This window comes from Euprymna scolopes, chromosome 6 (genome assembly GCF_053919585.1).
Source record: "Euprymna scolopes isolate OS-2025 chromosome 6, ASM5391958v1, whole genome shotgun sequence".
Lineage (NCBI taxonomy): Eukaryota > Metazoa > Mollusca > Cephalopoda > Sepiida > Sepiolidae > Euprymna > Euprymna scolopes.
Genome location: NC_136487.1, coordinates 70603372 through 70628679, shown reverse-complemented (window position 1 = coordinate 70628679; position 25308 = coordinate 70603372). Strand labels below are relative to the sequence as shown.

The 25308-nt window shown below is 33.8% G+C and overlaps 1 protein-coding gene across 1 annotated transcript; it reads left to right on the top strand.

Moving 5' to 3' along the window:
* The first annotated feature begins 4037 nt into the window (after positions 1 to 4037).
* LOC145278189 (uncharacterized) lies at positions 4038 to 4958 on the top strand. Its single transcript, XM_080130474.1, has one exon. It carries the CDS (start codon positions 4038 to 4040, stop codon positions 4956 to 4958), a length of 921 nt encoding a protein of 306 aa, XP_079986600.1.
* Positions 4959 to 25308: the final 20350 nt, after the last annotated feature.

Below are 25308 nucleotides of genomic sequence, written 5' to 3'. Positions count from 1 at the left end.
GTTTTGAGGTGTATGTTGAGCAAAAAATTTTTTTTTTTTAACTCGGTCAATTTTTTTAATTTTGACCCCTATTATGACTCCTTAAGATTTATTATTTTGGGCTCAACTAATGTTATTAAGTTAGATCCATGTCCAAGGAACCTATACCTAAAATTTAAAGTGTTTAGACCCAAAATTGGTGGAGGAGTTTGGTAGAGTTCTCAAGGGTCAAATCGTTGAACTTTGACCCTTTAACAGCCAAATTTCTGTCCGAAAAACAATTACAAAGATTTTCCCAACTCTCAGTATCCTATACATCACATTTCGAGTCTGTAGACTTAAAATTGACAGAGTTATTGCGTTGGAAAATGTACACCCAAAGACACACACAGAGGCACGTTCACTTATATATATATATATATATATATATATATATATAAAATATATATATATATATATATATATATATATATATATATATATATATATATATATTGCACAGACAGTTACTGTGTGCAGTACGTACGAAGCTTGTTCTTTTACATTCTCGATATAAAGCAGTGGGCAGCAAGGATAGATAAAGTGTATTCGGACGTTGGCAAATTATCATCTTTTCAGACATGGCTTCATTTGGTCAATCTCTAAGCCACCCACGATTAGTAAGTCAAAAGTCTGAGCTGGTTGTAATAATCTAGCAACATTACTTTTGACAAGTCGTGGGTGAATTACAAAAAAATATCTTGTTGTTCGAGCAATTTGTGTTTAAAAATAAATCGTGACATTTTAATATTTGATTGTTAAATGAAAATCTCTCGATCGATGATAACATAGAAATGGTGTTCGTCTGTAATAAAATACCATGTCATAAATTACCATGTAATAAATTACCATGTCATAAAATACCATTTATTTGTCGATTAGGATAAGCAAGCTGAAGTATCTATCAACGGCGGTTTTTTTTTTTTTTTTTCAAATTTTTGTCATCTGCGCGTTAATATTAATCATTATTTTACTTTAAATCTCAATAAATTATTAAAAGAAATACTTCTTAGTCATTAGAATTAAATAGACTTACAAACAAACAAATCTATTATTCAGATCAATAATGAGCTAGAACGAGAAAAGCAATAGCTAAAGAATATTTTGTTGTTTGGTTTAAGATTTTGGAAAAAAGCAAAACTGTCGTCCCTGTCTATCGAATATTTTTAATAATAGCTCTTCTTGTTTCTGTTGTTGAAGTAGCATTCTCTCCTCCAACGCTTGTTGCCTCTCTTGAAAGTGTAATCGGAGCTGTTTATCACGTTCTTTTAAATTTCCTCAGCTTTCTGCTGCTGGTCCATCTGAGGTTTGATTAGCTGTATTAATACTGCTTTACCGTCATCCATCTTTTAATGTTTTTTTTTCCAAACACACGAAAAACAATTATTTCCGTGTTTTACTAGAGGAGAAATAAAATAATAATAAAAAACAGAAAAGTGAGTGTGTGCTTATAACGAGGGAGCAATGTATCCCTTGCTTCTTGGTAAAAACCTTAGAGATAACCTAATATGAGGGTTGATAAAATAATGTTTTTTTACTTACTAACCAAAAAACAAAAAACAATGTAATGTGATACACTACAGTTGCAAAAGAATAAAAGTAATTGTGGAATTGTCTGGAAATTAACCAAAATGGCTGTTTTTAATGTTTTATATGTGGGGGGGGATTGTCCCACGCGGAAGAAAAAAGTTTTTCACTTTAAAACAGACAGTTAAAAATAGAATATTTCAGAAAAGTCCACTAAATGAAAAAGTATCTTTCTTTTAGTCCAAATAAAACGAAAGGGAAAAAACATTTCTCTACCGTTAAAATAATACATAAAGTTAGCAGAAAAACAAAGGCAAAAAAATATTTTTACTTCATTCGAAAAAATGTTCAAATTTGCATAAGAATAAACCGTAGACAGTTGTAATAGGATTGTTCTCGCCGTGAAAATTGGGTCAACATTTTTCTCTTTTTCTTTTTTTCTTTCTTCTTTCAATAGGCAACCAACTTAATTTTTAAACATTGCAAAAATGCGTTTCGTACAGTTCTTTACAATTTACATATAGAGACAAAAAGGTTAACTTACATTTTAGTCGATAACGTTGCCATGTGTTCCTTTCCCTTTTTTAAGCGTAATTGTCAGCCGACTTCTTAGCTTGTAAATCCGAAGTTCTTTTGAAGTCAATTAGAATTGGGGGGGGGGTGAAGTCAGCCCATGTGAAAGTCGAATCCGTCGTGGCCAGTTGTTATGGAGTTAAACGGTAATACGAACGAAGGAACACAGGATTTTTAGGAAACGAACATGTATTCATATATATATTACAGGCAAAGCGAGTTGAACAATACCATTCTCCAACGGTAGGGCGTTCGCACACGATCTGCTTGGCCATGTACCAATCTCCGAGCACCGGTACTCGATATCGGAAGTGACGTCACCAGAGGAAGCGACGTCATGAGATAGTCCATTAATCCCATGGAGGGGCGTCTCCAACACTTATCGAATTCGGGAATATTTCTATCGAACTTGAGAATCTGCACAGAATTCAAATTAAAGCTGTTATTTTATTTAATGGAAAATGTTGGTGGTTACATTGACCGAAACGTTGTAAAAAATAATATTCAAGATGAGAATAGTAGTTCGAAGAATCCATATAATACGTACAAAAAAGGATGCTAATAATTTCAAAGTAAAATATTTTGACTTAGTTTACATGTGCATCCATGTATTTTTTAACAGGTAGAGAAACTTAACTGACATGCCAAACCAGGCAACGACTGAGAGTCTGATTGGCACAGTATGTCCCTGCGTGTTTTCGAAAGTCCCGGGAGTCTAGAATAAACACATTGTTGAACACATCCGGCCGTTCACAACACATCTGGGCACTTACGGAGCACATCCGGGTGCCCGACTATTCTCGAGGTTTTTTTTATTTTTTAAGTCGAATAATCTGTTGACTATTTTTCTCCTGTCTGATGTTTTTAGGGGTTTTCCCCATTGATCTTCCACGTTGTAATAATGACTTTATTTATTCTTTTTAAAACTTTAATAAAATTTTGTACCCCTAAAAACCTTTTTAAATATTTTAGGAGTAGGTACGCAATATTTTTCATAGATAAATTAAATGACATCATTCGAATTAAGGGTAAGCTTATATCGCTTCGAGCCAAAATAGAATTTCTCAATATAATTCTCCTGTTTGGATAATTATATCGCCCTGTGTGTATTTCTATGCGTATTGTCAAAATTAATGCTAGAAATATTATTAACTTGGAACATGCTTTTATCTAGGATGGATGTGTGAACTTTAAACGCATCCTTGTTTCAATTGTTGCCAAATATCGCCGTTTATGGTCGGTTGCGTGGTCAAATCTTACCTTTCTTGATAGATTGCGTTTTTCGAAATATTTATCAACTAGCGATAATTTCCGTAGCAATACAGCTCCTTTTAACAACCAGAGATGGCTTGCCGCGCTTACTCGCGCCAGGCATGGTTCAGGGATTGAAGTTGATCGTCATATATTCAACTTCTCTGGTACCAGTCGCTCTCACAATGAAAAAGTAGTATTAGAAAAGATTGATAGAGAAAGCACTTTTTGCTGAATTCGAGATACTAAACTCACAGCTTAAACATCATGAACCACAGTCAAAAGATGTTTTTTATTTATTTATGAAGGCAAGGTTAGCTGAACTAGCGCATAAGTTCGCTAACTTCCCTATGAATGCTCGTGAGTTTGCATGGACTAAGATTCATTATCAAGCTGCCAAGCCCTTGAAGACAAATAGAAATATTTATATCACTAAGCCGGATAAGGTTGCTGGTGTGGTCATTCTTGATACGAATGATTATATCAGGAAAATGTTGGATAGTCTAAACGATTAATCCACATTTAAAAGGCTTGGCGACATATCAGTTGATAGCACTTCGAACACTGAAGTAAAACTACAGAAACGTTTTCTTCAGTTACATAGGAAGAAATGTATCAATAAGGATACTTACCACAGGATCCGGCCCGTGGGTGCACGTTGATCTAGAATGTACGGGCTACCTAAGATCCACAAGAATGAAGTCCCTCTAAGACACATTCTTTCCATGAGTGGCTCACTCCAACATGAATTGTCCAAATGGTTTTCCGAGATCATTGAGCCTGGAATAAAAGAGTTTTCAGGTAATTGTATTGTGGAGTCCTTCCATTTCGCTGCTACTATGCAGGAACTTAACTGTAATTCACAAACAAATTTTCTATGTTCTTTCGGTGTTACCAACTTGTACACAAATGTACCCATTGATGAAACTATTCAGATATATGCTGACATGCTTTATCGGAGAACACTAACCCCTCCCACTTTTTCTGAGAATATTTTCCTGGAACTCATAGAACTAGTAACTAAGTCGGTTTGTTTGATGTTTAATGACGTAATGTATCAACAGATCGATGGGGTAGCTATGGGCAATCTTTTGGGTGCTAATATTTTCCTAGGCTTTCAGGAATCCTTAGTGTTAACTCGGGTCTTTAGACCCTTTCGTTATTGGCTTTACGTAGATGACACGTTTGCCATTTTCAAATATCATGACGAAGTAAGTGACTTTTTTCTGAATTTAAATAGTCTCAACACTGCACTCAAGTTCACTATGGATGACTCTTTACCCTTTTTGGACGTCCTTGTAGAAAGAACAGGGAATCGGTTTAGTACAACTTTATACAGGAAACCGACATTTACAGGCCTGTATATAAATTGGGATTCTTTTGCTCCTATAAGGAGAAAAATGAGTTTGATCAAGACTTTGATTCACCGTGCCCTCGTGATTTGCTTAACTAACAAACCTGATAAAGAATTTAAGAAGATAGCTGATATTCTTGCGAAAAATGGTTTCCCTGAGGATATAATCTCTAAGCATATTCGCCAAGCTCTTGCTAAATTTTATACTTACCCTTTATCTTGGTTCTATCAGTAAAGAGTTTGTCGATAAAATTACTTCGGTTGTATTGCACTTGTTCTATGCGGTGCAGCCTCCTGTGGTGTTCGAAACTGACTTCCTAACTTTTAAGAAAGATACACTTCCCACACTACAAAAAGCTTAGTTGTATACCAATTTAAATGTCAATGTAATGCTGACTATGTGGGTCGTAAGTTTCAATGTCTATGAGTCGGATTGGCACAGCATGTCCCTACGTATTTTCGAAAGTCCCGGGGGTCTAGAATAAACATATTGTTGAACACATCCGGCCGTTCAAAACACATCTGGGCATTTACGGAGCACATCCGGGTGCTCGACTATTCATGAGTCATCAATTGGTGCGCACTTATATGACAATAAAGCATGTAGTGAAGCGTATTCGGGTGGCTGTTTTCACATTGTACACAAGGCCAGTTCCAAACAGCATCTCAATATTTTGGAGGCCGTAAACGTACTAATGCACAGACCATTGATCTGTAGGCAAAAGGAGCTGTCGCATAAATTAGCCCTGTTTAAATAGGTTAAATTAACCAAAAAAATGCCTACACTGCGTCATTATTCCTTGTTTCTGCACTTATTTACAGGTAAGTTCATTTTCTTTTACTTTTCCCGGTTTTCTGAAATATTTACGATATATCACGGGTTATTCATTCATTTAATTCACCTCGTATAGTTTTATTTTATCTATTTTTATTTTTTTTTTGTTTCACCCCCTCCCATCATCCCCATTTTCAATTATGCATTCATTGTTTTATTTTAATCGCCACCGACGTCATCTCTTGAAAAGTGTCGGTCGAAAGGTATCTCGAGGTTCTTTTTTCTTTTTTTGCTTTGTCGAATACTCTTTTGACTATTTTTCTCCTCTCAAGTTTTTATTTTCGGGTTTTTCCCAATTGATCTTCCTCATAATTCTAATAATGGCTCCATTTCTCCTTTTTAAAACTTATAATATATATATATATATATATATATATATATATATATATATATATATATTCTTCTTTAAATTATATATTTTTCCGAGGTTTGTTATATATGCTACTTAATTTGTTAAATATGTTTTCATTAGCTGGATTTCTACTGAGTTTACACTTAAAAAACAGAGCACATGTTTGATAATGAATGCCTGTAGTGTATTCTGGGTTAATTTATATTGCGTTGTATTCTGGGTTAATTTATATTGCGTTGGCCTTTTCCTCAGTGTAATGTATATTTTAATCTACATTTAGATTAACATATGATTGCATATTTCCAACACTGGCATTTAAACGTATTTTTCAATTACTCATGTATAATTATCCTTCGAACTTTGCGTGATATCCTGTCGAAATCTATATATCGATTCTATGTAAATTAGTATAATATTATTACATGTATATGGATGTGTGGGTGTGTGTAATATAAATAAAATTACAAAGATAAAGTAAACCTCTGGAAAGTTGGTCCACGTTCCAACCTTCCAGAGGTTGAAATTAAATTAAAACAGACAAAACATTCATCGTCATATCACTTTACCGCCTCAGTAGTATATCACTGCCGATGCAATCTTCTATCTGTATAAGAGCCAGGTACGCCCTAAAATAGAGTACTGGTGCCACATGGCAACTACTCGCCGCGCCCTATCTAGCGTTGATAAAGTTCAAAACCTTCTTCGAAATCTAGTAGGTGATGCTCTTTTCTCTATCCTGCAACCTCTTTCCCACAGAATAGATGTTATGTGCCTGCCTCTGCTCTATCGTTATTTTTATGGCAATTGCCGAATGAACGTTAATCTACGGTCTCTCTTTGTCAAACTTTCGCAAAATCCACTCAACCACTATATACGATTTCCCCCATTATCTACCTGTGCCTAAATATGAACGCCGATTCCATAAAAATAGCTTTTTTCTCAGAACTGCCTGCCTATAGAACACTGCTCCCTTAGCCTGCTTCCCGGCTAAATACAACATAATAGCATTCAAATCCAACTTAAGTTCTTGTTGATCCTTCCCAATAAATAATCAAATTCTACCAGTTTACACCATTAACGATTACTATACTATCATATAACATTCATTAACCGTTATCCTCGGGTGGAATTCAAGCCTTGATAAGTGGTGAATATTAAGTAAAAAAATAAATGTTATCTTTAAACTAAAATTTAGTATGATAATAGAAAGCTCAATATATTAGACAGAGAAATAAATTAAAAAAAATGAAAAACTGTTTAATAAATTACAATTTTTATTAATCCATCAAAAATTCAAACAAGGAATTATAATAAAGAAAAATTCTTAACCCATGAATTTCCAAAGATAAGTTATTTTCAACAAAGGATAAACATTTTCATCATCAATTGTTTTTTTTATGATGATGATGATGAAAATATATAAGGAAAGTAGAAAGCATATCTTGTGTTTCGTAACTCTCGCTTCTATTATTTGGTTCTTACATACCATGAGCTATGTCTCTGACAAAGAGAGAAAAATTGCAGTCTTATCGATGTATCTTTATTAATTCGAAGTAATTTCAGCTCATTACACAAAGTGGCTTCATGTCTTGTTTCAAGTGTTGTTTTTTTTTAATATTGTTTCCAATACAATGTTTTATATGTATGAATGAAAACGGCACTAACCCTATGCCTGTTTAACCATCTTTCTTTCAAAGGAGGGAGTTCCATGGGAGTATGAAATTCACAAGATGAAGACATTATGTTTTTCCAGGGTCAATGTTGCTTAACTTCGGTGATCTAACGAAAACCGGTGTGTCAATGTGATTATGCCGTGCTTTTATACATATACGATAGATAAAATGACAAGGTTTGAAGTTTAAATCACATCAATCTGTCAAATATAAATATTAAAAGATCTTGATAATTATTCTATCATTTAATATAATCATAGCAAGTCTAAGTAGCTCATTTGTGTGAAATATAAACTTTTTTCTATATCTTTGGAAAAGTGTATATTTCGATGACTCCGTTTAGTCTTAAGAGACAATGGATATTGCCTGTAATCTTAAATGCGCGCGTAATTGTGAGGCAAGGGTTGCGCAATCTCCAACCACACATCTCCTGAATCGGCAATGCTTGGATCCAGTGGTAATGAGAAGTGCTAGACGACTGGAAACAATGCCAAGATAAGCGGAGAGCTCAGACAACACCTGGAATATGCAAATGGTCACCCATTTTAGTACTAACTAAACTCAACATTGCTTAACTTCGAAGATCTAACGGGAACCGTCGTTGTTAACTGAATTATGCCGTATTTACCCATATATAACTCTCACCGTATGGAGTCAATAATTTTACGATGAATACGGAAATTATACACCTAGAATATCCACCATAAAACAGTTAAAATCAATTCCCCGAAACTGGACGATTCTTTACCACTTTTATATGTCTCTACAAGGATTGAAATCAAGATACTATGCTCTTTAAAATAATGTCAAACTTCCTTATTCTAATTTTGATTTTTAAAAATGTATTGCAGTGTCAACCCACTATATGCAAATGCATGCAAAATGACGTCCCCCGCAAAAAGACTATAAAAGGAAGAAAGAGGACAATCGCGTGAATGACTTTATTACATTTCGAGATCACGTTAGATGCTTAAATCACGTGTGGGTCACGTTTGAGATGTATGACCTCACGGCCGTAACAATGAGCAAATAAATGCCATTGTACAATAATAAAGTGCGTTGAAGTTATTTTCTATTTTTAGTCACCTTTGCGACTGAGATTACAACGTGTTGGTTCCTGAATTACATTACATTGCATGATTTTAATTCTAGAAAATGTCTATAATGTAATGGGACCTATGGGGAGACAAGCTTGCTTAATAAGGATCTAAAGACTATGAACCAACTATAAAGTACATCTCAAATATTTGTATTGTAAAATATAAGACTGTACATATACTACGCCCTTTTAAAACTCTTTAGAATACTTTTAGCTATGGAAATTTTTCCAAATCATTTCTACTCCAATTTTACCTTCATTGAATAAAACTAAATAAAGCGCACAGTTGAACACCTTACTACAAACAGCTCTTTCCAAACTGCATAATGATTGGCCAATTACTTTATATTAAATCCTGCGCATACAAATATATAAACATATACACATAACTTTTTCGCTATTTCTAGTTGGACCAGAATGTGCACTGGCATGAGCATTCTCATGACAGTTTTCTTTGCTTTACTGTTATAGAGTTGGCCGAACAGAAGAGTAAATTATCTGTTATCTGTCTATCAGTGTATCTAACCATCGGTGTATGTATGTATGTATGTATGTATGTATGTATGCATGTATGTGTGTGTGTATCTATCTATCTATCTATCTAACTGGCGAAGTAAACAAGAGATGTGAAGCTATGTTTTAATAAGAATACCAAACATGTCAAAACATGTCAAACTCGGTGACCTGGTCAAGTTTGCACCGGAAGGTACCCGAATGGCTGGCCGGAGGTTTACGTGTCGTATTGACAAGCATAGTGTTGAGTTGGATTTTAGACGTCGAAGAGAACGGATAGGTTAACTGGTCTTCCTCTCCCTGAGACCTGAGAGAGAGGTGACGTGTCTCAAAATGGAGACTAGGAGAAACCCATAGGCCAGATACTCACTTTCCATTCTTCTGCGTAACAACACTTGGGAAGTGAAATACAATCTTTATAAAAAACCCATAATCGTCTTAGATCATTTGAAACATTTTTCCAACAGATTTCAACCCTTCCAAGGACAGATGGCATACAAGGTAGGCTAAAAGACAGCGTAAAAGGTATGTCGTAAATACATGTCTGACACACAGGCACAGTAAAAACTAAGTAACAGATTGTTACATATATATAGATAAAGCCACATATGGCCCAAATAGTGAAGTACCACAGACATTTAGTTAGGCCATGTTGTTATATATTGGTTATCATTGAAGGCACCATTTACGTTTTCTATATAACATAAGAAGATTCCGTGTGCGTATGATTGTCTCTAATATAAATGGTAGTGTGTTTGATTATCATAAAGGGAATCGTGTGTGTGACATGTATTTTCAGAACCTACCTCTGCTTCTTCGATGTTGGACCATCTGGAAATTTCTCATCCTGGAGGGAGACTTGATACCTGTTTGACGAAGATTTATCACTCCAAGACGATGAATGGGTTTTATAGTTTTTATTTCACTTTCCCCAGAGGTCCTGCAGAAGTGGAAGTGAAATCGGCTTGTGTGGGTTCTTCTTCTACACACGTCAGCGTTCGTCTCCCCCTCCCCAGTTAAGAGGGGGAGACAACGGAAAAACGGTCCGTCTTCTTCAAAGCCCAAATCAAATCTCACCGATCCAGCCAACCTGACCACGTCACACATACGTAATCTGGTCAGCTGACCTTCGGTTCTGGTAAACGTGTCTACCTCCACGTTTACTCACCCCTCTCTCTCTCTCTCTCTCCCTCTTTCTCTCTCTGTAACATCTCTCTCTCTCTCTGTAACATTCCTTCCCCCCTTTTTTATCAAAATGTCTGGCGAAGGCATACATTTTCTACTTCCCACATTTACTAAGAATGGGATATATATGCTCACCCCACTGGCAAAGAAAACTGCCATACCTTTATTCAATATACTAAGTAAAATAATATCAACAAATAATACCATGTGGTGCTAATCCTTGCGCCCTCGAAGGTCAACAACTCCCTGTGACCCCATGGTCTCTTCATAATTTAAATTAGAATTTCAGGAGCATCCTTTACTCCCGTCGACACTACGCGTGATCGATAAATTCTCGGCAATCAACCGAATAATAAAATCGAGGTCCATCTGCCTCTTCAAAACGGACTATCATCGTCCTTGGCTTTACAGATCAGCTTTTCTTCCCATAGGTAGCACACAAAAAAAAAATTTCCATCCCAAGCCTTATCCTATTCATCATAAGCCTACTCTTATTACTAGTATTTTGTGGGAAACAAAAAACCTCTTAACATTCCATATGGTGGGTAGCCTTCTATTTTCCTCAGTACTAGCATACATATTTCATTCATCTTCTCTTAAGCGATTCGTAACATAATGGCCACGTCAGCCATTGCACCCCCTCTGCCCCTTACGCCATGTCAGAGGGCATTTCATTTGCTCCCTGAAGTTGATTACAACTAGATCCGCTCACGCTGGACAGAATACATTCCGTTTACTGCTATGTCAGAAAAAACTTTTTTTTTCCAAAGTCGGAAACCTGCCTTGAAGACACATAGTTTCACGGAAAACATCGGATTTCCACACATGAAGTACTCAAAGTTGCTCCATGTTGATTCTACTCGAAATCAATAGAAATCACGATAAAAAAAATAAAATTCGAATCACTTCTCGAGAATAATGAAATTAATAACTACCGATGTAATTCAACACCTCTCCAAAATTCTAACATGGTTGCCACAGAAATTAAATTCCACTCACGCCCCACTTTTTTCTTTCATTTCTTCATATAGTTTATTTAACCCTATATTTATCTCTTTTTTTTTCTTACTTATGTGGTCAAAACGTCACTCATGTCATTTATTCTACTTTTCGAAAATTAAAATTAATACCGACTGAACCTTTGACTCCTCCGAAACTTTTTTTTTATTATTATTTATTACACTGTTTAAATCTTATTTCTTTCTCTTTTCCCTATTTTATTATTACTATTATGATTATTAATTAATTAATTAATTAACAACACGTTCTTTCTTTTATTAATCATTCTTTCAATAGACCCCACAAGCAAAGATTCCACCTCCCCATTCTGCGAAAAAAAAATACATGTCAAAGAGCAAGAAAATTCTGCCAATACCGTTTGACAACACATCAATTACATAAAAATAATAAATTAAAAAATACAAAAATATCCTATAAGCGATCACAAAGTCACTTTTTTCTTTCATTTCTTCATATTGTTTTTTCTATGTCTCCCGTCTTAAATAATTTATTCGGCCGGACCCTTTTTACACGGCCCATAACAACGGAAAAACCGTCCGTCTTCTTCAAAGCCCAAATCAAATCTCACCGATCCAGCCAACCTGACCACGTCACACATACGTAATCTGGTCAACTGACCTTCGGTTCTGGTAAATGTGTCTACCTCCACGTTTACTCACCTCTCTCTCTCTCTCTCTCTCTCTCTCTCTCTCTCTCTCTTTCTCTCTCTGTAACATCTCTCTCTCTCTCTCTTTCTCTCTCTCTCTCTGTGTAACAATGTAACACAATGTCACAATCCGCGCACAGCGGATTTGGGTCCTTACAAATATGTATATACACACTTGATAATATATACATACGTTTACTTAGTAAGGTATGTATAAAGGGTCGTATAAATAACCCCTATAAAATATTACTACTTCTGTGTTGGCACATGACAAAGAAAGTGGAAGTGGTTGTTTTATTTGTGACACAATCACTAGAAAATTGTCGTACAGGGCCAACGGGTTCTCTGTATCCAGTTTGGTATGTCAACATGGCATTCATTCTTAAATGTATATCCTGAAGAACTCCATCCACCCTCTGAGTATCAGAAGCAGGCTAACAGTTACTACACTTTACTCAGTGGTGACATAGAAACTGTGCAAGGCAGAGACGGTCATTTTCCTTTGGGTATTACATCTACTCGCTTACATAAGTATATACAGCACCTAGTATACCCAAATAGTGACTCATCTGATACTGGACAGGTTAACATCGCTTAATGTCGATGATCTAACCAGTGTGGCAACGTAGTTATGACGTGTATATGAGAGTCCTTCAAAAAGTAAAGCCTCCTTTTTAAGTCAAGAGAGCTGAAGAGCTACACAGACAAGAGTAGTATCATTAAAACGAGCGACTTTTTGTGCTCAACAGCTTATTTTTGTAGATAGTCATCACTATTCTCAATTCACTTTTGCTAGTGATGAACGATGGCTGTGCATGGGTGTTCGGAGCGCGCTTAGTCATACGAGAGTCGTTCCAAAATTAAAGCCTTCTATATTTTCATTCAAAAAGTTGTAAAGCTACAAAGAAGAGAGTGGTACCATTAAAAGGGGCGACATTTTGTGCTACAAAGTTAATTTTTCTACATAGCAGCCACCATTCTAAATGGATTTTTGCTAGGATTTTAATGACGCATCTCTGCTTTTGACGCATGTCTACGACAGGGGGTATTTTCTTAGAGACTCACACCGTAAATATATGCAACAAAGAGATACACTGCATAAGTTCAGTCATGATAACAATAAAATTTATAATTCCCTCTGATCCCTTCAACCGGAATAAAAAATACGAAACATTACTTTTAGAATGACTCTCGTATATAAGTATCTACATATATGAACTCATATTTTTGCTATGACAAAGCGTTTGCTTCCTTATTTCATTATACTATCTAATTCAATCACAAACAATAGGTGTCATATTATGCATTAATTCTGGGATTGAGTTAAGTTTGAAAACTATTCTATGATTATTTGCATAATATGTCTACACCGCACTTAGCTATCGATATATTTATTTCGATTGATGATAACAATGAAAATTAATATATATATAGTTAATAAAACATGTTAAAAACACTATGAAAAGAGTTAAAAACATATTTAATCTGAAAAGGAAACACTTAATAAGTGGATAGTCCTTAAGCCACGGAGTTTCGAAGAAATAATTTCCTTCTCATCAGAGGGTAGTAATTATTATATATATATACATATAAATATATATATATATATATATATATATATATATTAGGTTGGTGAAAAGGTTACTTTATATATGATTTCTGAATTGATCCATTGATATATATAGCCATGTTATATATCATTTTGAAGTGCGTTTTTGCACTATCGAATAGTATTATTCGTTACCGTTGTCAATCTCTTCAATTAATTTTTGCAGGCTTCTCGACATCATGGACAAATTTAAAATCCGCACGATTTTCTTGTTCATTTTCAAACTAGGCCAAATAACTGTTGAGACAGCTTGTGATATCAATGATGCGTTTTGGCACAGGAACTACTAACGAACGTGTGGCACAACGGTTGTTCAAGAAATTTTGCAATGGTGACGAGAGCCTCGAAGATGAAGACGGTCGCGGCCGGCCGACTGCGGTTGATAACGAACATTTGGAAGTCTTAATTGAAGTCGATCCTCACAAAATCATACGAGAAGTTGCTGTTGAACTCAAGGTCGGCCATTCAGCAGTCGTTTTCCATTTAAATTTAAACAGTGGCAAAAAGGTCGGATAAATGCGTGCCGCATGAATTGAACGATAATAAAAAAAATCGCCATTTTGAGGTGTCTTCTAGGCTTCTTCTGCGCAACCAAAACGATCCATTTCTTCAGCGGATTGTGACGTGTAATGAGAAGTGGATCCTCTACGATAACCGGCTACGTTCGGCATAGTGGTTAGATGCCGGGTAGGTCCACAACACTTCTCGAATCCGAAATTACACCAAAAAGGGGGGGGGTTATGGCGACTGTTTCTTAGTCACAACCTTCTGAATCCTAGCGAAACGATTACAGTGGAGAAGTATTGCCGACAAATTGACGAAATGCACCAGAAGCTCCAACATATGTGCCGGAGATTGGTCAATGCGAAGGTCAAATTCTCTTACATGACAACGCAAGCCCGTATGTTGCTCAACTGACCATGCAGAAGCTGAACGAATTTGGCTACGAGACTCTGCTTTATCTGCCATATTTATCGGACCTCTTGCCCACAGATTATCACTTTTTCATGTATATCGAAAACTTCCTGCGCGAAAAATGCTTCAAAAGCCGAGACGATGCTGAATCGGCCTTCAATGACGTCATCGCTTCCAGAACTCCGAATTTCTATGCTAATGGGATAAATAAACTTGTTTCTCGTTGGCAAAAATGTGTAGATTCTAATAGTTCTTATTTCGATTAATAAAGTTTATTATGAAAGGAGTTGTGATCTTTTGAAGTTGAACGTAAAAAACATTATTTTGTCCCAACCTAATATATACATTACTAAGTTCTTTATTTGAATTCTAAGCAAAGAAGAAAATATCCAATTTCTTGTTTACTTTATTTATTCATTTTCTGCGTAAAAGAAAATCCGATGTAAACAAGAGATCGTCTGCCTAAGAAACAAAATGTAAATTGAAGAGAGAAAGAAAGAACTTATTAACGAAGAGAAGGAGAGAAAGAAAGAGGTAATCTATTTACGGGAGAAAGGAGCGAGGGGGAAAGAGATTTGTTAGAGAGAGAGTGGAAGTTCACAGAGAAGCAGCAGCATTAGCGGAAACGTCTTCGAAGGGATAGTAACAGTTGCCGAGGACGACGAATGGATTTGTTGCAGCGTGGTACGCGCGTATGATCGATGACAAAACTTCGTAGCGAAAAAATAGGAATCGTCAAGTAATACAAAAAGACGGAGAAAACGACGAACAGACAAATCTTTTCGTGATGGAAAGAATAGAAATAATAATCCAGTAAAGTAACTGTGCACATGTTTTTTTTTTCGATAAATAACGAAGAACTAAATTTTAAGAGATGAAGAAAGAATGTTATATCTTGATATCGAAGCAGACGACAATTGAATCAAACATTGAAACAAAAAATCCATTTCCGCACATGTGAATGCATGAAATACAACAAAGTTGAAATAAATTATCGTCACGTGATAGTGACGGAAGAACGGACATACATAAACAAAAGAAAAACAAAAAGACATATACATAAAGAATTGTGAGTTCTCATGATTTATACCTTTCTCTCTCTTTATATACTTCTATGTATACCTCTCTCTCTCTCTCTTTCTCTTTTATGTACTTATTTCTCTCCCGCATCTCTCTCATCATGGCAGACTAATGTTTCTTTTGGTGAATATTGACTTTGCTGCATATTGGATATTTTTCACTCGGTAAACATAAATGATATAAGAATGTTTTACTTGTATATATTTTTCTTTTTCTTTTTCTTTACTAAATGATATAAGGTTGTTTTTTTTTCTCATTTTTTTACTAAATTTTATTTTTGTGAATAAAATTTTATTAGTTTTTCATATGATTTCGTCTTGTTATTTCTACATGTGTTTCACTGTCATATAGATATTTTACTGGGGTACCGAGAATCGGATATCTCCATTTTTTCCCGAGGTTAACTTCTTGCTAAGAACTCCGGGAATTTATATATATATATATATATATATATATATATATATATATATATATATATTGTTACGACATCATCTCTCACCGTTCCCAGTGGATTTCGAGGTCGTGACAATATATATATATATATATATATATATATATAATCAATGGATAATTATGAATAATATATATATTAAGTAAAAGATGAATAATAAATGTTACATATAATTTTATTATGACGTCAGAACTATAAAAAAAATTAAAGAAAGAAGAAAAAAGAAATCTCTTTTGTGCCATGGCATTTCGAAGCTAAATGCTGCTAATCAGAAGAGGGAAGGGCCAGAATTATACAACATATAAATATAGGTAGAAACTGGCTTAATGTCATTTATGTGTGAAATGAAAATTAAACAGAAACTTAGAAATATTAAAAGTAGGCATAAAGTACTAAGTGTAAAGTAGCGACGTTTGAAAAAATAAAAATAATAATAAACATTAAATTTAAGTTATATAGCAAGGGAGAAGGGAAATAGACTACGATAAAAGGAACGAGGAAATATAAGAAAAAGAGAAGGCTAGTATATATGTAATAGTAAAAAGTAATAAAATTTGGGGATTACTATAAAGTAAGTAGGATTATTTAAGAAAACCAAATAGTAAGAGAAACAAACCAAAAGTCAAAGGAAAGGAAAAGATAAAGGGAGTAAAAATGTATACAGAAAAATATTTTTTTTAAAGTATGCGGAAATATATATATATATATATATATATATATATATATATATATATATATATATATATATATATATATATAAACAATCTGAAGGTAAGAAAAGTACGATTCAAGTTTAAAATTTTTAAGTTCAAAGAATTCCAAAAGATATTAAAAAAAAATTTAAAGCTCAAGTTGAATTTTTAGGTTGGAGTTCCAAAAAGCAAAGAAAAAGACACATATAAGCAAAGAATTATATATATATATATATATATATATATATATATATATATATATATATATACTAGCAGTTCAGCCCGGCTTTTCTCGGGCCCTATGAACTGATAATAACTAGCCCTACGTGTGAATACAGTTTATCTAAGATTTCAAATGTTTAGACAAAAAATTTCAGAGTGATTTTGTAGAAACCACAGACGTCATTTTTTTTAAAGTTTGACCTTAATTTTGATACCTTAACATTTATTATGTTGGTTTCAAATCAAAATATAAAGGTTTACCTACATCTAAAATTTCAACTGTTTAGACCTATAATTGGCGGGAGAATTTGGAAAAATCTACAAAGGTCAACTGTTTCAACTTTGACCTTTTGGCCGCCAAATTTTCGCCCCAAAACTGATTAAATGCTTGCATGTCTGAATACCCCTTATGTATAAATTTCACATGTTTAACCCCAAAATTAGCTGAGACACCGCAAAGGTCAAATCTTTTGAACTTTTACCCCTTGGCAGCTCAAATTTTCAACCCAAGCCGATTCAAATTCTTGCTCTATCTCTGAATACCTTTTATGTCAAATGTTTAGACAGGAAATTGGTGATTCTTTTAGCTTAGCGGTGTTTTATTGCCCTTGATTTAAAATTTCTCATATCTTAGGTTATTTTTATAGTTGTATATCTTTTATTGATGCCGACTTTAATCTTTTTTGAAAAGTGTTAGTTTTATTTATTAATTTATTTTTATATTTTCATGTCTCGTATTTGAATTTCTTCATTAGTTTTTAGTTTTCTAGTTTTCAGAGTAGAGGTGAGGGGGGAAGTACGTTTCCATGCGATTAAGCTCTTGGCACTTGGGAGATGTTAGAATTCTGGCGGCTTCTTTCCTTACTTTGATCAAAAGTACTTTTATAATCTTATCGTCGCTACTAACTATACCATGTTGTTTTTATAGTTATACTTTCTTTACTGTTTGCGACTTCCTATTGACAAGTGCTTTTATTTTTTTGTTTTTATTTTTTATTTATATTCTATATCAATTTACTTTTTTATTCTTCGCTTTTTTTCATTCTTTCATTTGTTTTTTTATTTTTTGGGGTTCCTTATTTATTTAACTCATTTTTTTTTATATATACCTGATATATGGTCATTATGGTTAGGTTAGTAGTTTTAAATAATTATATGGGGCTATTAATACGATTTAAATAAATGTGGTGTACTGGTAGTTATATTTTTCCTATACAGTGATGCTTAGCATAATTATCGTGGCAAAGGTATTTATATATATATATATATACATAAATTTATTTTCGATAGCTGTCATTTTTTTATTCGGGTGGTGCGTTGTTTCTCTAATACTATAATATTTTTAGTTCTAGGGGTTGGATATTTAAACTATCGACATGTAAATGGGTGCATAAATAGCATTCATTTATTACTCTGTGTGGAGTGTTCACTTTATACAGTTCCCTGGTTGGAGTGTTAAGTTATCATATGGGTTTAATTATGTGATTGGTTTCCTAATGTAGCGTACTTTATCAATAATTCCTGCAGATATAAACCAACATTCAATTAAAAGCATGCACTCACCGAAACATAATTGTTGGTAAAATGTGTTGCTGCTCGGTATGAAATGCGGACGTTTGAGAGGGAGCTGGAGGGTACTTAGATAGGGTGGGGGTCCTTACCTTCAAATTAGTGAAGTTGCTTTAAAGTTGCTTTTTAAGGTCGCCAGTAATAAAAGATATACAACCATAATAACAACTTAAGATATGGGAAATTTTAAATCAAGGGCAATAAATAACCGCCAAGCTAAAAGACCACCTAACGCATCCCTACTAATGACCGCTTAAATATGGAAAACAGCGTTCCTTTTTTCCTCACAACAAAAATCCTACTGCTCACATCCACAACGTATACATTCCAACTTTCCCCTGATGTAGATCGCACCCAAATATCTTATAAAAAATCAATGTAATCTTGACACCCGTTTCAATATCAATTCTTTTTGGTCTGATGAAGTGCTGTTCCTGAATTGGGACTAAACTTAAACATGTATGTACATATGCAACTAATAATTTTTGTATAATAAACAGACTATATATCAGCTTTGTCTGCATTGTCCAGCATTGAGCACTCTTTAATAATCACGCTAGTTTCATTGGATTTGCATTTGATTTGGATTTACTAGGAAACCAGTCAGTACAACGGATATATATATATATTGACTTACAACATATTTGCTTGACAATACATATATATATATATATATATATATATATCGGCTTACAACATATTTGCTTGACAATATATATATATATATATATATATATATATATATATATATATATATATATATATATATAATTTTTTGTCATTCCGATTCCGCATATTACGATATGTGTGGCAGATTTGAATGTTTGGAGTTCGGAATAGTGAAATAACTATCCCCCACTGATGATTTTTTTAAACATAAAACATATATTATGTGGGCAATAATTAAAAATATATAATCATTTATCTCTCCAGGGTCTTTACCGTTTGAGCTATCGACAGATATATACGAAGATTAAACATTAAGCGAATTTGATCTATGAATGTTTAATTTGACTAATTCGCAAAAGTAACAGAAAGAGTAATGTTTTATTCGATGTAATCTGCCAAAGTCAACAGACCCCTTAGCAGCAATTTTTGCCAGGTAAAAACGAAATCGAAACGAAAAAACGAAATGCTGCAGGCTCAAATACCCTATGTATTTAATTTCAAATTTGCAGAACAAATATTCAGATTGGTATTTGGTAGAGTGTTTTTACACACACCGACAAAGACGCCTAAATACGCTTAAATATGATATTTTAATTTGTCAAGATTCCGTATCTATTATTATAGAGTCGTTATTTCTAAAGTAAAAAATACTTTGGTGCCATCAGCTAAAATCAAAATCGAAACTGTAGCATTCAACCCTGGTGATATTACCACTATATCAACGTGACATGCACATGAACTGATTAAAAATTAAAAATTAAAAATAAACTCAGGTGTGTACAAAATGTATAAAGATTTTTTTTATTTTTACCCATTTTGGACCCCTTAAAAACTATTTTAACAGTCTAAAACCCATGAAAGAACGGTCCGTAGAAATTATATCATTTAAGGCCCCTATCGCCGCTCTGCGACTTTTAGTTTAGAGGATATAGAGTTTGTAAAAATGGAGACAGACAGACCGACAGACAAACAGACATATAGCCGTTCGTATATATATATATATATATATATATATATATATATATATATATATATATATATATATATATATATATATAAATTTCTGTGCTAGAATGATTTCATCGTTAATTCTAGGCAATTATGCAGAATGTAGAAACTATGCATAAATAGAATTCAGCATAATCGTGAAATGGAACGAATTATCTTTAAGAAACTATTTATAATGAATAAGTAATAAGTTAGCTCACGGTGTTCAAAGGAATATGCAAACTAATTAACTTCTATGCAGTCGCTCGCATATCCATGACTGATTATATTAAGAAATCTGTTTGAACAATGTTTAAATAGCGAAAGTAAGCATTTCACATCAATGTCGGTGCGAGAAAAACTAATCTTTATATATATATATATATATATATATATATATATATATATATATATAGTGCCGTCAAAAAGAAAGTCCGCATTTGTAATTTTTTCAAAGGTCAATCAAATGAAATATTGGTTGTTTTAAACAGTTACATTTAATTTAGCTTAAATTTGCAGTTTTTAAAAAAATTACAAGTGCGGACTTTCTATTTGCCGCCTGTATACATTTACTCATTTTAATAAATATTACACACAAACTGGATGCCCGACGTTGCTAGGTCGTACAATACGCTTAAACATGATATTTTAATCTATGCAGCTTGCGTCTATATTATTATACAATCAAGCCTTTATTGAATATTATATATTGCGAGGAATACTTTGCCCGAGAAACTGATTCGCAAAAATAAATAAATAAATAAAATAAAATAAAACGAAATAAAAAATAAATAATAATGATAATCTCGTTCATCAAATTCCGTCAGTGTTTGTTTACAATATCACGTCGGCTGATATTTGTACGTGACGATTAATGCTCTGGAGAAGTCACTTCTGATTAATGTTAAGTTTTAAAATATGAAAATATATATGGATCTATCTATCTATATATATATGGTCATGTCATATGCTACTGGTACCATGTAACCCAGTACTATCTGCCTCATGGTCGGGTCACCGGCGACTAAACCGGTTCCCCCACCAGACTTGTTTGGTGAGGAGGGTGGCTAGTCTCCCTGAAGGATTAAAAACAAGACCTTCCAAAGGGCAAATGAGCCCTTTTTTGGAGTCAACGGCCAACTAGCACCGTGTGTGTTTGTGTGTATGTATGTGTGTGTTGGGGTGGAGAGGGCTCCCGTAAGCCGTGATGAAAGTTACCTTTCTCGGGGAAGCAAATCCATAAAAAACCATAAAGCGGGAGACCAGTACCCGCATTAAGCTGGTCTGCAGTTTAACTTGTTGCTGGCTATCTTGCTCTTGCTTGTTGCTGGATCTCAACATTTTGAACCGAAAGAGAGACTTAGCTGTCGTACAAAGCTAGGACTCTGTAACATCATCATAGTTACTCCCTCAGGCATTTGTCTATTAAAATGGTCCCGCGGCGATGGAAGTCATTTTTGAGCTCATGGGCTTTTAAGTGTCTGAGGGAGTGGCACTCTTCTAACAAGACGTTGCAATCATCATCATCATATATATATATATATATATATATATATATATATATATATATATATATATATGAGACTAATATATTTGAGTGTAATAGAGGCTAAATGAGTAACAACATGGACGCAGATGTTATAAGTTTGAATCTAGTTCGGAAACATTTTTATTAACCTTACAGTTGACTTTGTGCGCCTAATATACTGGAAAAGAGGTAAATAAAATAACATATATAGGCGGCAAAAGGAAAGTCCGCACTTGTAATTATTTTAAAAAACTGCAAATTTAAGCTAATTTAATGTAACTGTTTAAACAAGCTATACCTCATTTGATTAACCTTTTATTCCTCTATAATTTTACCTGTTCATGTTTGATTTTTAATAGAAATATTCTAGTGTTTACGTCAATTTAAAAAAAATAACTTCAAATTGAGGAGGCAAAAAGAAATTCCGCACAATGGAAAATTATTATTTAAATGTAACCTTTGTTCATTAATGCAACACAAATATAACAGGAACACAACGAACTAGTTAATATTTAGTAGCATAGCCCTTCTGCAATTTGACAGCCTGCAATCATTTGGGAATTCCTTGAATTAAACTGCAGCAGTACTCCGGTGAAAGGGCATTCCACTTTTCTTTTATTTCTGTCCAAAGTTCTTATAAATTTGAAATTCTATCATTGCGTAGCCTTTGCTTGATGTAATGTCATACGTTTTCAATAGGATTGAGGTCTGGAAATTGTGCAGACCAATCCAAACACGGAATATCATGCTCTTCCAGGAACATCCTGGCATTGCCAGCTGTGTGAATGGAAGCATTATACTGCATGAAGATGGGATTATCATCTAAATGCCGATCAAAGTAAGGTAGAAAATGCTCAGTCATCATATTAATGTACTTTATCGAATTAATTCCACCTTGCAAGCGAACTATAGGCCCTGGACATTGGTACTAATAATGGCCCACATCAAAACTGAACCGCCACCATCTTGCAGCATTGAAACTGAGCACCTAGGATTAAATTCTTCGCCTTTCCTCCTATGGACGTACTGTCTAACATCACTGCCTATTGAACTTGCTGTCGCTGCCGTAAAGCACTTTTCACCAATATGAAGAGTCATGACCTTCATTGCAACTGACGACGTCCAGACGGCGCTTTCTGTTCTTTACAGAAATCATTGGCTTTCGCTTGCAACATATCCTCGCAAATTAAATTCTTTTAATCTGTTCTTGACAGTAGAAAAAGAACACTTTTGAACTAGATTGCACTGTTGTTGGGTTTGGGGAGCGGTTTTAAATCTGTTTCTTAGACTGCGGATCTTGATAGAATTGTCTTCCTTGTTAGAAGTAACTATAGTATGACAAGATTGAAGGGCATCACGAACACTGCCGGTGTTTTGGTGCTTTTGAACAGTCGTTATACCGTTTTCTCATTATATTTCAATCTGCGGCCGATTTCTCGATTTGGATAAACCAGAAAGGTGGAGATTAATGAGCTCCTGACGATCAATAAGAGAAAGTCGTGGCATAAATGTTGCGTTGTATAACCTGGAACAACAACAATTACGATTAGAGATAGTTTGTTGCCTGTTGGTGAATATTTTAAACTGATTATGGGGCGATAATTTAAGCTGGTTTAAAGCGAATTTGTTGCTGCGGACTTTCTTTTTGCCTCCTCAATTTGAAGTTATTTTTTTTAAATTCACGTGAAAACTAGAATATTTCTATTAAAAGTCCAATATGAACAGGTAAAATTATAGAGGAATAAAAGATGAGTCAAATGAGGTATATGTTGTTCAAACAGTTACATTAAATTTAGCTTAAATTTGCGAGTTTTGAAAAAATTACAAGTGCGGACTTTCTTTTTGACGGAACTGTATATAAATATATGCATAATATTTTTTATATGTTTATTAAAGTTAATATATATATATATATATATATATATATATATATATATATATATGTGTGTGTGTGTGTGTATATATTACGATAAAAATGCGAGCATGAAAAGTAATATGGTTAAGCTTAAACATGGAAAAGTAAAAGACTAGTTGTTAAAACTGAAAAAGTAAAGGGCTAGATAGTCTACTAAAAAATATAATAAATTTATAACTTAAAATATTGCAGCATTAAGAATTGATCATATATTGTTATAAATTGAATTTTTTTTTAAATCTTAATGCTGCAATATTTTAAGTTATAAATTTATTATATTTTTTACTAGAATATATTGTTACTTTTCATGTGCCATTTTTCCCTGATTTTTCCAGGCTTCCAGTAAATAAACTTGTTCTTTGTTTAATTTCAGTCTTATTTTTTTGCCCCCATAGACATAGCATACACATATGAAATAACAATGTACGGCACTCGTCTGCTTTCAACAAAATCCCCAAACTATCTCCCTTTCATTCTTTCATTCTCTCTGTTTCACTTGTTTCTTCTCTTTTCGCGACAGCAATGAATTAGTAGCAACAGTAGTCGATGAAGCGACATGGTTGCTATGGAAACCAGTCATAAAAAACGTCGCTCACCTCCTTATGTTTTTTTTACGATTTTGAACACCAGTTAATTCACCATAACCTTTGTTTTACTGAACGAAAATTGATTTTTTTTTCTCAATATAGCTGAGAAGGTGATCTATGAACTGTAATAATTATTTGAAATATTGTCGAAAAATGAGTGAGCGGTGAATCTTCAGAGCAGTTCTAAATGACTAAAACTGCCACTTAACCATATATTCAAATACTACTGTGTTTGAATGATACAAACATACACAGATGACTATATATACAATATATATATATATATATATATATATATATATATATATATATATATATATATATATATATACTTGCATTATGTAATTGTTCATAGTTAATGAATAAGTTGTGAAAGCGAAATAATATATTTTGACAGGGCGGAAGTGGCGAGCTAATGGCATTGCATCTTTGCCAGTGAATATGTCTACTCGTCTATCCTACTCCTTGATGCAGACCAAAATTGTTTTAGAGGGATAAACATCCTTGTTTAACGCAAGTTGCAACAGATTCTAGCTCCAGGCTTCTTTAATGGTGAAGGAACGTACCCGCCACAAAGATAATGGCACCCGTCATCTTTATCTTTAATTTAGCCAGGGCTCATATTACATAAACCAGGATAAATAGTATAAAATTAGTGCAGTCGAAAAAGAAAGTTAATGGAGTCGTGATAATTTGAAACGTATGGTGAGAATGTGCACTTGTAGTTCTGTTTTCTCTGCTAGTATTTGTGGTTTTAATCATTGGACTAATCAAACATTTGGAACAGGAACATAAGTCAGTTATTTCCCTCTCTCGCTAGATAACGTATTAATTAAGCCAAACTACTTATCTGCGCCTTACTTCGCAATAATCTTTGAAGTATTCTCAAGGTTATGTCATGGAGAACTGAAAAAACTATCTATTTAATCAGTTAAAAGTTTTGCATGGTGATTAGTTTCATTAAAGGTTATCACATCCAAACATTTAATTTTAAAAGTTACGATCCAGTAAAAAATGTCAGCCTTGACCGCAAATCTT

Bases quoted from the DNA above. Each gene is read 5' to 3' on its own strand.
- LOC145278189 (XM_080130474.1), top strand. From the start codon at position 4,038: ATGTACGGGCTACCTAAGATCCACAAGAATGAAGTCCCTCTAAGACAC.